The 14,887-nt window shown below is 37.4% G+C and overlaps 1 protein-coding gene across 1 annotated transcript in view; it reads right to left on the bottom strand.

Moving 5' to 3' along the window:
• Positions 1 to 11,168, bottom strand: part of LOC107095914 (cytochrome P450 2K4-like) — an 18,896-nt gene extending 7,728 nt beyond the window's left edge. Inside the window, exons 1-7 of the mRNA XM_015392284.1 lie at positions 10,962 to 11,168; positions 7,806 to 7,968; positions 7,585 to 7,734; positions 6,033 to 6,193; positions 5,736 to 5,918; positions 2,282 to 2,423; positions 1,975 to 2,159 (exon numbers count right to left, since the gene is read on the bottom strand). Coding sequence (XP_015247770.1) covers positions 1,975 to 2,159; positions 2,282 to 2,423; positions 5,736 to 5,918; positions 6,033 to 6,193; positions 7,585 to 7,734; positions 7,806 to 7,968; positions 10,962 to 11,168 — 1,191 coding nt within the window. The remainder of the gene's footprint in view (positions 1 to 1,974; positions 2,160 to 2,281; positions 2,424 to 5,735; positions 5,919 to 6,032; positions 6,194 to 7,584; positions 7,735 to 7,805; positions 7,969 to 10,961) is intronic.
• Between the last annotated feature and the right edge of the window lie 3,719 nt (positions 11,169 to 14,887).

Raw genomic sequence — 14,887 nt, 5'->3', positions numbered from 1 at the left:
AATCAGTCAAAGATGAGAGCAGATCCATCTATATAACAGATTCTCCATCCATCACATTTATCAATCATTACCAGAGGTTTCCTGCTCACCCTTCTTTTTGTCTATAATAGCCTGTTAAATGTCCTATCCAGTCCACAGGACTCATCTGGAGGCTTATAGTGATTCACTCCCAGCTTCCTCTTCAACTGACTTCTAGCGGCAGATCGGTAGAAATGGACGGAAAAGAGAGCAGTTCTATCTTCTATTTTGGTTGAGAATAAAAACATAGAAGCAAGAGCATCCATGGCAGAAAGGAAGATAAAATATTTGTGGTGTGAGAGTGAGGCTTTAGGTCAAAAGAAAGTGTGATGTCTACTTGATTGTGTGCATTGCTATAACTGTTTTATTACTGTTTTGCCTTGTTGTTTTCAATAGTCACAGGTTGGTGGGTTTAATTTACTGAAATCCCCTGAAATTCATCACAACCTTTTTCTGTCTGGCACCTGCTTTTTCTGTTTATTTTTCTGATGCTGAGACCAGTGCATCATCTGGCCAAACTTCTTTCATACTTCAAGACTTTGTTGACCCCCACAGCCTCTGTACCCCTAACAGCACGGCACTGTGTCTAACATGGGTGTACACATTGAAATAAAAGGATTTGGGTTTCTGGCGTCATCCGTACCGCAGCTACACAGCATTCAGTGTGAGCCTAGTGTTATTAAAGTTCAGACAGAAAGAGAGGAAATTTGGAAACACTGAATTTTTATTACACAGAATTTTAAACACTAATTTTTTTTTAGCACCAAATTTTAAAGACTGAATTTTCACCACAAAAAAAATCAGTGTAAGGAATTCAGTGTGTAAAAAAAAAAATCAGTGTTTAAAATACAGTGCTGAAAAATTTAGTGTTTAAGATTTGGGGATACAAAGTGTAGATTCCAATGAGACTGTTTTTCTTCCATATAAATGTGTTTAAAAACATGGTTTTTCATGGTCTTTCAGCTAATTTAAAGTTAGGGTAGCCCAAGGATGCCCAGATGTCACTCAAAGGGCTGGTACAGTAATACAAAATAAGCATATCGGACTGATTTTGTCAGGAATCCAGTTTGTGTGGTCTGTTTTTGTGTTTCCTTTCCTCCTCCACCAGGTGGTGCCCCGTCCTCATTGGGTCTCCCTGCACACCTGCAGCTCATTGCCTCATTGCCTGTGGAGTGCTCTTAAGCTGCTGACTGCCACTACCTTGACGCCAGAGTGTTTGCCAATACTGGGTACCTGAGTTTTTGTTTGTCAGTTTTGGGTACTCTAGCAAAGCTAAGTTGTGTTGAGTCAAACTGAGTTTTTGTCAACCTGAGTCTTAACTTTGTTTTTTGTCTTCACCTCTCGGTAGGAAGTCATCCTGCAAACTGGATTTGTTTGGACCTTCTCTCTCTGGAAGGACCAACTGAGCTTCTAACTGCGGTGGGGATCCAAACAGGAAGTTTGGACCCACTTTCCCCAAGAGGTAGTTTGAGCTTCACACCGAGCAAAGGTTTCATCTGCACCGCAGCCCGTTCAAGTACCGCAGGAAATCTGAGTGGTAGTCAGCTTCTCCATTCACCAAGGAACAACCGCAGTCTGAGTAACCCTGTCCACCCAACACCAAACAAGACAATCTCTGGAGCATTCCACACAGACTGGATTCAATAAAGGACATCTTTTTCTGGAGAATTCCGGTTTGACAGTGTTCAGAGCAGCACTGGACTCATCTCTATATTCTTAATAAACCTGTTAAACTTTTCCCTGGTCTCTCTGTTTGGTCATCTGCATTTTTGGGTCAGACCTTCAATTAAATCATGACAGATTTTAAGTGTAACAATGACTTTTTTTAGCATAATGTCCAATTACGCTATATGAATGGATTTAAAACTAATTACTAGCTGTTTTCTTTTTTCACATTTCATTCAGATTTGACCACATATAAATGCCATGCGTCATCAACAAAGTTTATATGTATACCTTCTCAATAAAATAACCTTGAAAGGTGACATCGCTGCTTGTTCTGTGAGGAATTGCCAGAGGGGCAATGTTGGCCAGTCTTTGTGTCTCATAGATGACAGCCTCTGTAAAAGGCAGCTTTTGTTTGTCCTCAACCTGCACCTGCCGGCTTCCAATCACGTTCCTCAGCTCCTCCTGGACTTGGTCTGGAGGCATAAAAGCAATAAGCATAGCATATTTTTTCTTATTTTTGTAATCAGCAGCTACCTACTGCATATTTTTTTACAAATTTTTTTTACAAAATGTCAAAGGGTATATTTCTCCTAACCTTGTATTTTTGGATATTTGGCCATAAACAGGAGGGCCCATCTCAGTGTTGTAGCTGTTGTTTCAGTTCCAGCTGCAAACAGATTCATGACTGTCACAAGGAGGTTGTCATTATGGTAATGGCTGTCAGTGATCCCAGATTCCTGCAGAAAAGCAACCGTTAGACTGTATTTATTTATTTATTTATTTATTTATTTATTTATTTTAGCAAGGCCATATTGATAGTGTGTGCTTAAAGCACGTTTATAGGTTTTAAGTCCAAATCTTTCTTTTTTCTTAATTGAGTACACAAAATAAAGTTAATAAAGCAAACCAAAGAATAATTTTTACTTTTCCAAAGAGCATACTTTATTAATTCTGTATTATTTTATTAATAGCATACTATTAAGTCGATGAAAAGGTACAGTTCAAAAACGAGAATGATAAACCATTCATGAATAACTGATTATCATGATAAAGTCATTCCTGATGTCCGAGCTTAATTTGGGGTAGACCAACAATGTTTTCTAATTAATAAACATTCTAAAATTAAAATCAGAAATTGAAACGAATAAAGAGTTCTAAAAGTTTGAATTGAAATATATCTCAAGATATAATACAGTATATACAGTGAAGAAAATAAGTATTTGAACATCCTGCTATTTTACAAGTTATTACTTAGAAATCATGAAGGGGTCTAAAATTGTCATCGTTGGTGCATGTCCACTGTGAGAGACATTATGTAAAACAAAAAATTCAGAAGTCTTAATGTATGATTTTTTTTAAACTATGTGTTTGTATGATACTGCTGTAAATATGTATTTGAACACCTGAGAAAATCAATGTTAATATTTGATACAGTCGCCTTTGTTTGCAATTAGAGCGGTCAAATGTTTCCTGTAGTTTTTCTCCAGGGTTACACACACTGCAGGAGGGATTTTGGCCCACTCCTCCACACAGTTGTTCTCTAGATCAGTCAGGTTTCGGGGCTGTTGCTGAGAAACAGAGTTTGAGCTCCCTCCAAAGATACTCTATTGGGTTTAGGTCTGGAGATTGGCTAGGCCACGCCAGAACCTGGATATCCTTCTTACAGAGCCCTTGCTTGGTTATCCTGGCTGCGTGCATCGGGTCATTGTCATGCTGTAAGACCCAGCCTCCACCCATCTTAGGTAGGAGGTTGTTGCCCAAAATACCACAATAAATGGCCCCAGTCATCCTCTCCTGCAGTCTACCATCCCATGTGCAGAAAAAACACCCCCAAAGCAATTTCTACTAATTATATAGGGTGGGTGGACATGTGTCTTTATGCAGCTAACCAACTCAAACAGGTGCATCTTCTTTAGGTTAATAAATGGAGTGGAGGAGGACATTTTGAAGGCAGACTAACAGGTCTTTGAGGGTCAGAATTCTAGCTGATAGACAATTGTTCAAATACTTATTCGCAGCTTTACCATACAAATCAATAGTTTAAAAAATCATATATTTTGATTTCTGGATTTTTCTTTAGATTGTATCTCTCACATTGGACACTCACCTACAATGACAATTTCAGACGCATCCATGATTTCTAAGTGGGAGAACAGCAGGGTGTTCACATATTTTTTCTCACTGTAGTTCGTAGTTAGAATGCACAGCTTGTTGGGTGCCATCATTTAATCGAAAGATCTTTGTATGCAACCAGATATTTATGCATCCCCAGTGTTTGCAAAAAAACTGTGGGTTTATGACCATTTTGATTTTAAAGCCCCAGAGCAAAGGTGTTTTATTGCCAAATTGCACCACCCACAGAATGTGATGGAAAGTTCCTGTTGGTCTTTTCTTACTGCCCCTTTACACTTTATAATGGAAAATTAACAGTGCAATATGTCTACAGTTGCAAAGGCAAATGTTCATAGCATTATTTTGCATGCTTTAAGGATATTTTTTATATGTGTCAGGATTCCTGTCTGTGTGTTTCTGTGTTTGTCTCCCTTCCTCCACCAGGAGGCGCCTGGTTCTGGTCCGCCTCCCCACACACCTGCAGAGGGTTACCTCGTTAACTGAGTGCTCTTAAGCTGCTGACTGCCACTACCTCGACGCCAGAGTATTTGCCAGTTTTGGGTACTCTAGCCAAGCTGAGTTTTGCTGAGTCAAACTGAGTTCTTGTCAACCTGAGTCTTCATCTTGTTTTTTGTCTTTGCCCCTCGGCAGGAAGTCATCCTTCAAACTGGATGTACCATTTTAATATATATTTATTTTAACATGAATGTTAATGTTTTATTAGCTATATCATTCCCAAAAAAAAAAAAACATTAAAAACAATCTAGAGGACTTTGTTTCCGAGTATGAAGACGTTTCACTTCCCATCCAGGAAGCTTTTTCAATTCAAAATGTCAGGAACAGCGTTGAGTTCGAGGTTTTAAACAGTAGCCCAACAAAACCTTGTTTTTGTTTTGAAAACATGCAAATTGGAGCACGGGTCCACCCCTTTGGAACGGGGGTCGTTTGGCTTCTTTTGTTACACTGCAAAGCCCCATACCCATCTAAGTGTCTGAAAGGTCGGTCGCTTCCTGAAGTCCTGGATGGGAAGCAAAACATCTTCAAACTTGGAAACAAAGTCCAGTGGATTGTTTTTAATTTTCTTTTTTTTGGACTGACTACTACCTGGATGACTGAGAACTTTTGCCAGGTTATATATATATTATCATGTAGAAAATTCTGGTTTTCCTTCTTTACAGCTGCTCTTATCCTGTAGCCTGACGTAGTCCGACTCAATTCTAGTCAGAATATGAGTCTGATGCTGCTCCATAGAGCTGTGATTATGGGGCGTGTTTTGAACGAACCAGGAAAAAAAATGCCTCTGCACTCAATTGGATAGACCTACAACCAATAGGAGCAACGGAGTGTGTGACGTATGTTAAGCGATGCATAGTTGTTGTCAACAAAAATCAAAGCGTGCAGTTGCACGCCTAGAATAAGAAGATGAACCTTGATCGCGTTTCTCTGTTCCCCTTTTAAAATTAATTTGCTGTCGATATCTTCTGTCCCTGTCCATCATCGTACAAAGCCCGCCCTGACTATTTGATTGGATCGCCAGAGAGTGGGCAATCATACTCGCGCTACTATGGAGCAATGCCAGACCGAACTAAGTTCGGAATGGCACCCAGGCTACTTATCCTGGTGCTTTTTTAACAATATATTTTACCATGATAGCGCACATAAAAATTTTATGATTCTCATAGATCAAAATGTAATAATTTTCAAATACACCTTCATTCATCATTAGTTTTATCGCTGTTCAGCCTTTCACAGATCAATTTTTATCTTTATTTGTTTGCATTTTATTAAGGTAACATAAATTTGTATGTCTGTAAACTCTAGCAATTGTTTTATGCCTAATCTCTAGAGCACTTTGACTAAAAACAAGGCAGATGTATTCTGATAAAGTCAGAGTACAATATTGAATATTATATCTGAAAAACAATTAAGTTTCTGACCTGATGTTGCTGTTGACGGATGAGGAAGGCATCTACAACTCCTCTGCACACCTTTGGACTGAGGGTCTGTCTTAAATGGTTTAGGAGCATCAGATGATGTTGCTTATTGGCAAGAAATATATTGCCTAATTTCCTTCTGGCAGAGAATATCAGTTTGCCAAAAATTGGGAAGATGTTAGACAGCTGATAATAAAGAGAAAATAAACAGTTAGATCTTCTTTTCACATTTTAGGTCTTGTGTTCAGAACAACAATTGAAAAGTCAGTTTTGTATACATTCAAAGCAGTAAAGTCACACCTGTATTGCTGGTGAGCCAATCATCTGAATTAATCTGTTTGTTCGATTAACAATTGTTTTGAAGTCTACATCATCGTATTCAAATCTTTTTCCATAAACCATGGAGCAGATTATGTTACAGACAGCATAGCTTATATGTTGTGTCATATCAAAGGCTTCACCTGCAAGAAAACAGACAATAATTCTTCAAAACTCTATTGGTCCTATTTATTATGAGAAGTAGTTAGCTTGCATAAAAGAGCTGTTTCATAGTTTTGAGCAGTAAATAAATTGAATATGACAGACCACTCAGGAAGAAGAAATCATTTGTTTTTCAATAATCTGCAAAAAGTTGCCAAATAAATTAGTTTTCGAACAAGTGTAAATAAAACTTGTTTAGGAAACCTGATCTAAAATATCAGTGTTTATGCACAGCACTTAATGCAGTAGACCATCTTTAAGTTTGTTTTATTATGTATTTGGAGGAGTTAAGGAAACGTTTAAGCTTAAAAACCTATTTAAAATGATTGCATGGGAGTTTTCCACTGAATACTGAAATTGAAAATGCACTTTTGATCTTTTTCTGATGCAATCAATTAGTGCACAACCATACATTTGCAGAAACTGTCCCTTTATCAAAAAATAAATATTTATCCTCAGTGTTGGCCAAGTGGGTTAGAGCAGTGTGGTTGTGCTCTGAGAAGGTTGCAATTATCGGGTTTAATCCCCACACTGCAAAAATGATCCGAAAAAAGGGTATAAATGTCTTTAATTAAGCGTATTTACCCTTCATTTGAGCAGGTAAATAAGATGATTTGTCAATGGAACTATTTTTTAAACTCTTAAAATAAGATGATTAGATTATATACACTCAAAATAAGACAATGCAATTTGCAATTGTTTTTTTCTTATTTTAAATGTAAATTGTCTTGTTCCATTGGCAATGTGTCTCACTTTACTCCTTTCTTCAAGAAAAATCCACTTATTTTAAGAAAAAAATTACTTATTGAGATTTAAATTTTTTGCAGTGCACAGCCTCAACTCTGGCTCTCTGAGCAAGACTGTTAACCCCAGACTGCTCCCCAGGTGCCACACAATGACAGCCTACTGCTCCCCAAGGGGATGGATTTAATGCTGAGGTAAATTTCTCAAGATCTCTCTTGAGATCAATAAAGTTCAATTATTATTATTATTATTATCAAAATATACATACTTAACAGAAGGTTGTAGCAGAACTAAGTTACTGACATTTGGACTGAACACTTTATTTAGTTTTTGAGGAGGAGAGATCTGCAAGTTTTAATCCTCCCAGTCAGTAGGTTACACACTAATGCTTGCAACTCTAATTCCAGCCTTCAATTGTGGGATGTTTAACTGGTTTTTGGTACTTTTGAATCTGATTAATCTAATCCAGATAAGAAGCCATTTTTTAGTGTTTAGCACAAGGATCTGGAAACTCTGATTTCCATCTAACATAACTTCAACCAGCTATTGTTGGTGGACAATCTTATTGTGGAATAGCCAGGATATTATTATCTGCATAATTTATTGTATTTCTCACAGCTGCTGTTACCTTTAAACTTTTTAAACTCCTGCATGAGGAGCTGACATTCCTCGACGATTTTCTCCTCACAGACTTTTTTTCCCATCCCAAAGTCCTTAAGTTTTGTCAAAGCAAAGCGACGCATTTCTTTCCAAGAGTCACCATTGGCCCATGCAATACCTGTTTGAAACAATAAAAAAAGTCAGTCCAGTGTTTAGTATTACATGTTTGGAATGTTACCCACTATTTACCGTGTTGTTGGTTTACTTCTTTAGTCATTCTGGGTGCTTCCCGTTCTCCAAACTCATCTGCATAACCTACAAATGCTTCCTTGATTGTTTTGTAACCCGTCAACACCACCATTTTCCTTGATCCCATGTAGACAGTGAACACAGGTCCGTACTTCTTAGAAAGCTGAGACAAAGACAGGTGTGCAAAAGAAAAGAAAAAAATATATAGATTTCTTCAAAACGTTTAGTAAAATAATTAGCTTTTTTTGAGGTCATCACTGGGTCATTCACCGGACCTCATGGAATGATGAGTGTTGGCGACAAAACTTCTTGAGGGAAAATCGGCATTGTGCCAGGACTCCTCTGAACATGAAAGGCCTGCTTTGGTGTTTTTCAGACCAAGACATACTGAACACAGCTCAAAATTGTATTGCCACACGGTTACCTCTGTTTTATGGAAGACTTGGTGGTCTTCAGTATTACAGGAGGATTCAACTGTAACATTAAACATCACTAATAAGCTTATTAGCAACCCTTTCAGCTCTCTGAAAGCGTTTCCATGACTGCAGCCCGGCTCTTTATACATTTACTAATCCTATCCCAATAAATCTAAGACATTTCAAGTCACTCATTCAGTATGGACCGCTGGTCCCTTTCAGCTCTTATTAATTCTTCTAAATCTCCCCTCTCCTTCAAGTGCTTAATGCCCTCAGCCTCTAGATAAGCACGTTTGGCAAATCACTGATGGTAACCTTCTTCACCTCATCTCTTTCTTTGTGTACCAAATTTTCCTTATCTATCATTTCTTGCTCTACACCAATGCAGGCATGGCAAGCCTTCATCCTCCCCGTGCCTTTGAAGGCACGTCAGTCTTCCCTTTTTGCCTTTGCTGGTACTCTTCATCGGTGCATCATCAGCATTATCAGTCTAACCACCTCTTCCAACTGAAGTCTGGCATAATGCCGTTGGCTACTCTGGTTAAAATCTGCCTCTGCATACTGTCAGACTGCATAAACAGTCAGACTTCTCCAGGAACTGCCTGTCTTCCCCTTGTCTGGAATATATAGGCCTACTTACCCTTGTCAGTAAAACCTTAAAACCTCATACAGTGTCAGCTTGAATTATGGGGTTCTCCATACTAAAACATAACACATTCCCCTAGAGATTGTGCATTTGTGTCTGCCTTAAAAAAAATTATTTGGCATGTACAGGTGGGGTGGAGGCCCAGGGAATATCCTTGCTTTGAGTGCCAAAGAACCCCACCAACACCACTGTTAATACGTGCTGTCAGAACAGTCACTCAAATAAGATCCATGTTGTTTTTGATCTGACAGCTTCCAGCAAATCAAATTGATCTTCTGCTGCTCCTGACTGAGCTCCCACTCTCTTCTTGGGAGATTGTACACTGGGCAGAGTGCACCAGGATGGAGTACTATTCACCAACACTCTGGTGCACTCTCTATCAGGGGTTTAGAGGAAGTTAGCGGTAGATTGAAGCAGAATGCTCGGCAGATAATCCACCAGAGCTGGACAGAGGTGGTGGGCGTCTGGGTCTAGATCTGGAGGATAACCGAGGAGACTGGAAGCTGGGTGGATTGCAGAGTAGGGGTAAGGTCAACTCTGGAAGTTTTGAGAGGAGGATGAATGAAGAATGATTTAATAAATCTTTTTAAGGCTAAATTAAAAAGGATTTTTTTTAAAGAGCTGCTCACAAACCCCTAAATAGCATTCCTTACTCATCCAATCTCAGCATTATTTTTCTCTGTCTTCTATTAATATAGTGAAGAGCTTTTTTCCACTGCACCCTTTTTTCTTATTCATTACTTCATTACATTCATTACTGTTGTGTCCAATATAATCTTATAGAAAATATAATCTTTAAAATACATGAAATAACATGGATGTTTTTGATTATTATATGTTTATGTATTGGTCTGTTGTGGTGAAGATAGAGCTGAGCAAAAAAGCAAAGCTCTCGATTTACCTGTCAAACTACGTTGCTACTCTCATATATGGTCATGACTAAAAGAACGAGATCCCGGATACAAGTAGTGTGTGTGGGCTCTCCCTTAGAGATAGGGTGAGGATCTTAGTCATCCAGGGAGGTCTCAGAGTAGAGACGATGCTCCTCTACGTCGAGAGGAGCCAGTTGAGGTGGCTCGTGCATCTGCTTAGGATGCCTCCTGGACGTCTACCCTGGTGAGGTGTTCTGGGAATGTCCAACCGGGGGGAGGCCCTGGGGGAGACCTAGGACACGCTGGAGGGACTATGTTTCTCAGCTGGCCTGGGAGCACCTTGGGGTTCCCCCCAAGGGGCTGGGGAGAGGGACTTCTGGGCCTCCCTACTGAAGCTGCTATCCCTGCGATCCGAACCCTGATGATGGATGGATGGATGGATGGATGGATGGATGGATGGATGGATGGATGTTTTAATAACTGTAACCTACCTCAGCACTAAATTTTTTCTGCAATTTCAATTGCAGTTGTTTTAGTAAAAATATATAGAATAATGCATTATTTGTGTAAATATTGTATTATTTCGTGGTTAAAAGGACTCTAAATGACTTGAAACTCAAATTACAGGACTTGGGTCTTGACTTGAGATTTACCTGTCTGTACTACACCAAAAAACTTAAGACTTACTTATGATTTGGAAATCAATTACTTTGTCCTACCCATGGCCATAACTATATATGAGGACCTCTCTTAATGATGAATAGAACCTGGGGGTGAGTAGACCTATAAGCCTTCTTGGATTCTACATGGGGTTTAATAAATGAGACATGTAGCCTGAAGTGAAATTAATAACAAAGCTTTCCAACAAATGTTAGAAATGACAGTTTATTTCATGATTTAACAACAAGAACTGCAACATTCTAAGATGTTTTCCATGCTTTTCTTTTTCATTTCAAACAAATCATCATTTTAAAACTGCTCTTTCTATTTACCAAGGGTTTCTTTTCCGGGTATTGTGACATTACATTTCAAATACTTGCCCTATAAGAGGGCAAATTAGAATATATGTCAAACAAAGTTTGAGTGTTTCAGTGGTCATAATATTCCTATTCACTGCAAATAACTATAAGAAAACAAGATAAACCATAAATAATATAAATAAGATTGATGTGAAATGTATTGGAATATATATTAGAACAATGTGAGATCAGCTCTGCCTCACCTTCATGAATGCTTGGTCACGTCTCCTAACACCCAGCTGCAGCAGATTGCCAACTATGGGAAAGGGCTTTGGTCCCGGCGGTCCCCGTCTGTTTTCATTTTGGTTAAACATGAAGAGAAAGCAGTGATACCCAATCAGCAGAAACACTACAGCTCCTAAAACTGATACTGGGCTGATTGATTGGAGAAACATATCTATTGCTGCCATGACTGCAACACACATTGTGGCTGCTGTCATGCAGTGGGAGGATTCTTAAACATACATAACATTTTTTGTTGTTAAAAGCAAAGTCCAAAGTTTAAGAGGAGGTGGCGCCTGCGTCGTGTAATAGTGCAATTTCTGCCTGCTGAAGTTATGAGTCTCTGCTGAGCTTATGGTTTGTCTATAAAAGAGAAACACTTACTCTGTAGATCTAACACAATTGCTTCATGGTACAGACTTTGTGCAAAATACATTAATAAACCTGACTGGGTAATTTTCACCTAAAATATTTTTATTTTTTCTTTTATCCCTATGCATAAAGTAGGCAACTGCAAAAACGATCTAGAAATAAGTAAAAATGTCTTAAATTAAGTGTATTCACCGTTAATTTGAGTAGGTAAATGAGATAGTATGCCAATGGAATGAGTAATTTTACTCTTAAAATAAGATAATTAGATAATATGCACTTGAAATAAGTCAATGCAATTGTGTTTTCTTATTTATTGTCTTGTTCCATTGGCAAAATGTCTCTTTTACCTCCTCAATTCAAGAACAAATGCACTTATTTTAAGAAAAAATATCTAGATTTAGATTTTTGGCAGTGAGTAGCACTGAGCTTGTCAATGTTGTTTCGTAGTTAAAATGTTTCTATAATTTCCATTGACATGAAATTCACACCACACATCAACACAAATTTATTGATTAAATTAACGATTTGGGTAAAAAATTGTTGTGACACAGGAAACAGTGTTAAACATGTGGATACGTATGTAAAATTAAAATAAAAAGTCTTTCTTGATCATGGCCTTATTTACAGTTCTGTGCACAATTTGTCTGAGTTTATTTCTCCTCCTGAGTTTGACCGATGTCTTTTTGTTATATTGTCATGTGATGCACTGGAAAAAATCTCAATCAAGATAAGTCATTTTTTCTTAAAATAAGTGCATTTGTTCTTGGATTGAGGTGGTAAAAGATACATTTTGCCAATGAAACAAGAGAATTTACACTTAAAATAAGAAAATACAATTGCATTGTCTCATTTCAAGTGCATTTTTATCTAATTTTCTTATTTTAAGTGTCAAAATACTCATTCCATTGGCAAATCATCTCATTTACCTACTCGAATTAAGAATAAATACACTTAATTTAAGGAAATTTTACGTATTTCTAGATTGTTTTTCCAGTATGCCATTTAAATGCGTGATTAAAGTTTAAAAAGTGTCAATCACTGTTGCTTTCTTGCACATTTCCATGGGCGGTTCTAGACTAGGGCCAACAGGAGCCATTGCCCTTGTAAATTTCGCCTTGACCCCGGTAATGAAGATATAACATCAGATCAGTATCTTATCTTGATGTGCACTTGCAAATAAACCATAATGGATTAGTACTTTGGAACAATTACATTTTTTACATCTTACAGTAAAAATGTATCAGGCCATCCTTGTACAGTATGTCAACTGTGCAAATTAAGATACCTCTCCTAGCTCAGCTGTCACATTGTATGTCCCCTTTTTCATGTGTGCAAGAATTTGCTTGCAGTCCATGATTTAATTTGAAGATCCACTCTTTTGTCATGCCAGACTGCAGGCACCTAACATGTTCTTTCTTTCACAGATACAATGTTTTAGTTTTTATAGTAGGAGAAATACGCCAGGTCTGGATACATATGAGGTCCATTTTTTATTTTCCATTTTATTCACAGTTTTCATTTAACTGTTAATTAAAATGAAGGTATTGCACTTTCAGCTTCTGTCATGTTAAGATAGAATCAAATCTGCTAGATCAGTGGAAACTTAGCATATTTTTAGTCATGTATTTTCAGCAGACAGTGCTTCTACGCTCTAGTAGAGATGGGCAGATTGATTTGAAGCAATAATAATGGGTTTTCACAAGACAGGTTTATGCAAAACTAAATTTTCTAATCATGAAATCAGGGAAATTGAGTTTTCAATGTCAAAAAGAGAGTTTTTTTGTTAAAGTAGTAACATTCTTCCCAGAGCTAACCTGGTCAGGAGCAAGTTTGGCTAAATAAAACCAGAGTGTCCTCTATCTCTGCTCACCTTAGAGCCAATCTTGCTGTTTTATTTATTGATTTAGTCAGGAGTTTTGTGCACACAGTAAAAAAAAAAAAATAATTCACTAGGTCTGTTAGAGATATTCGATTTTAAAAACAAATATTGCACTTCAGTTTGACGAGGATCTCATTAAAGAAGTATCTGCATTATTTCACAAAGATTTTGATATTTATTTGGAGAGGATTCTGCAACTCAGTTAACAGGATATGATATTTGTTTGTCGTTGGTTTGTAAAATATGAACAACATGTGGATAATTATTTTTTTCTATAATACATGAAGAACTACTGAAATTATTTTCAGATAACACATGAATAAATAATTTCCGCAAGGAAAAACTGAAATTACTTTAGGGTTATGATTAGGATTCCTTTGGTGATAGCAACCTACTGAGCCATGGGTGGTTCTAGACATGGGCCAACAGGGGCCAGTGCCCCTGTAGATCATGTCCTGGCCCCTGTTGTGGCCCCTGTACTGAAGACATAATACTCAAAGAAATTCTAATGATGATATGCATTGGAACAGACATGGTTACTTTGGATCTGTTTAATTTTTTTTTATTCTGTTTTACTAATTATTTAAACACAATAAGGTGATCCCAGTTTTCCTCTATTAAATGTTTTTTTTATGAATAGAAAAGAATAGTCTAATTTTAACAGGAAATTTTATCTGTTTTTCTTGAGTTCTAATTCAGATCGTATAGAAAACTTAGATTTTAACTTAAATGAAGTCAAAAAAATAGGTAAAATTCCTAAATTATGAATGTATATTGACCTAATAAGACATAGAATTTTAATTAAACCTAATTTGTGCAGCTATTTATGCAGCTATCTTAATATATTTGAATCACTTGCCCTGTTTTTTATTTCATGCTTTTCTGTTGCCCCTATGAAAACACGCTGGCCCCCTCATGGCCCCCTGGTATATTGGGTCTAGAACCGCCGCTGTACTGAGCGAATTGGTATAGGTAGGAGGCACAATCTGAAGCCAGTTTATGGAACCAATTACAGCTAATAACAGCCATTTATTGGGATGATAACATCTGACACAGCTGCAAACAGCCACTTATTTACTAGATTATTTACTATTTGTTAGAAAGTTTTTATACTTTATATTCAATGTGCAAAACATACCCCGAGTGACTTGCTGCTGAATATGCAGCAAAAGGTCAAAGGGGCTGAATAATTTTGCAAACACATATTTTCCAATACAGTTCATTCCCCTCCAAGTGTCTGACTTGTTGTTGATTCATCTCAAAGAATTAAAAATTTTTATCTTCATGCTTGAAGCCTAAGGGGTTCGTGGAGGCTAAATACTTTTGAAAGGTACTGTTCATATTCAGTCAAGCTAAAAAAATATTCAAAATGGCCACTTATAATGTGTTAACATTTCCAGGTATATAAAATTTAATTCTTACTGGCACATTTTGTTTGTTTACTTTCTGAAATTGAGTTTCTGATGGCATAAATGTAATTTGGAAAACCTGTTACTACATTTGTGACTAGGAATGTAATTTTGACCAAGAATAACCCTATTTCAGTGATCTACAAATGAAACAACAGAGTAGAGAGTACTTTTAACCCTCTATGGCATTCTGTTGCCCTCAGGCAACAAACCACTATTTTGGCCCACACACCGCCCCTTACCATTT

This window comes from Cyprinodon variegatus, unplaced genomic scaffold (assembly GCF_000732505.1).
Source record: "Cyprinodon variegatus isolate N-32 unplaced genomic scaffold, C_variegatus-1.0 Scaffold584, whole genome shotgun sequence".
In the NCBI taxonomy this organism is placed as follows: Eukaryota; Metazoa; Chordata; class Actinopteri; order Cyprinodontiformes; family Cyprinodontidae; genus Cyprinodon; species Cyprinodon variegatus.
Note: the sequence above shows the minus strand (reverse complement) of the source record. Positions and strands in the feature narration are given on the sequence as shown.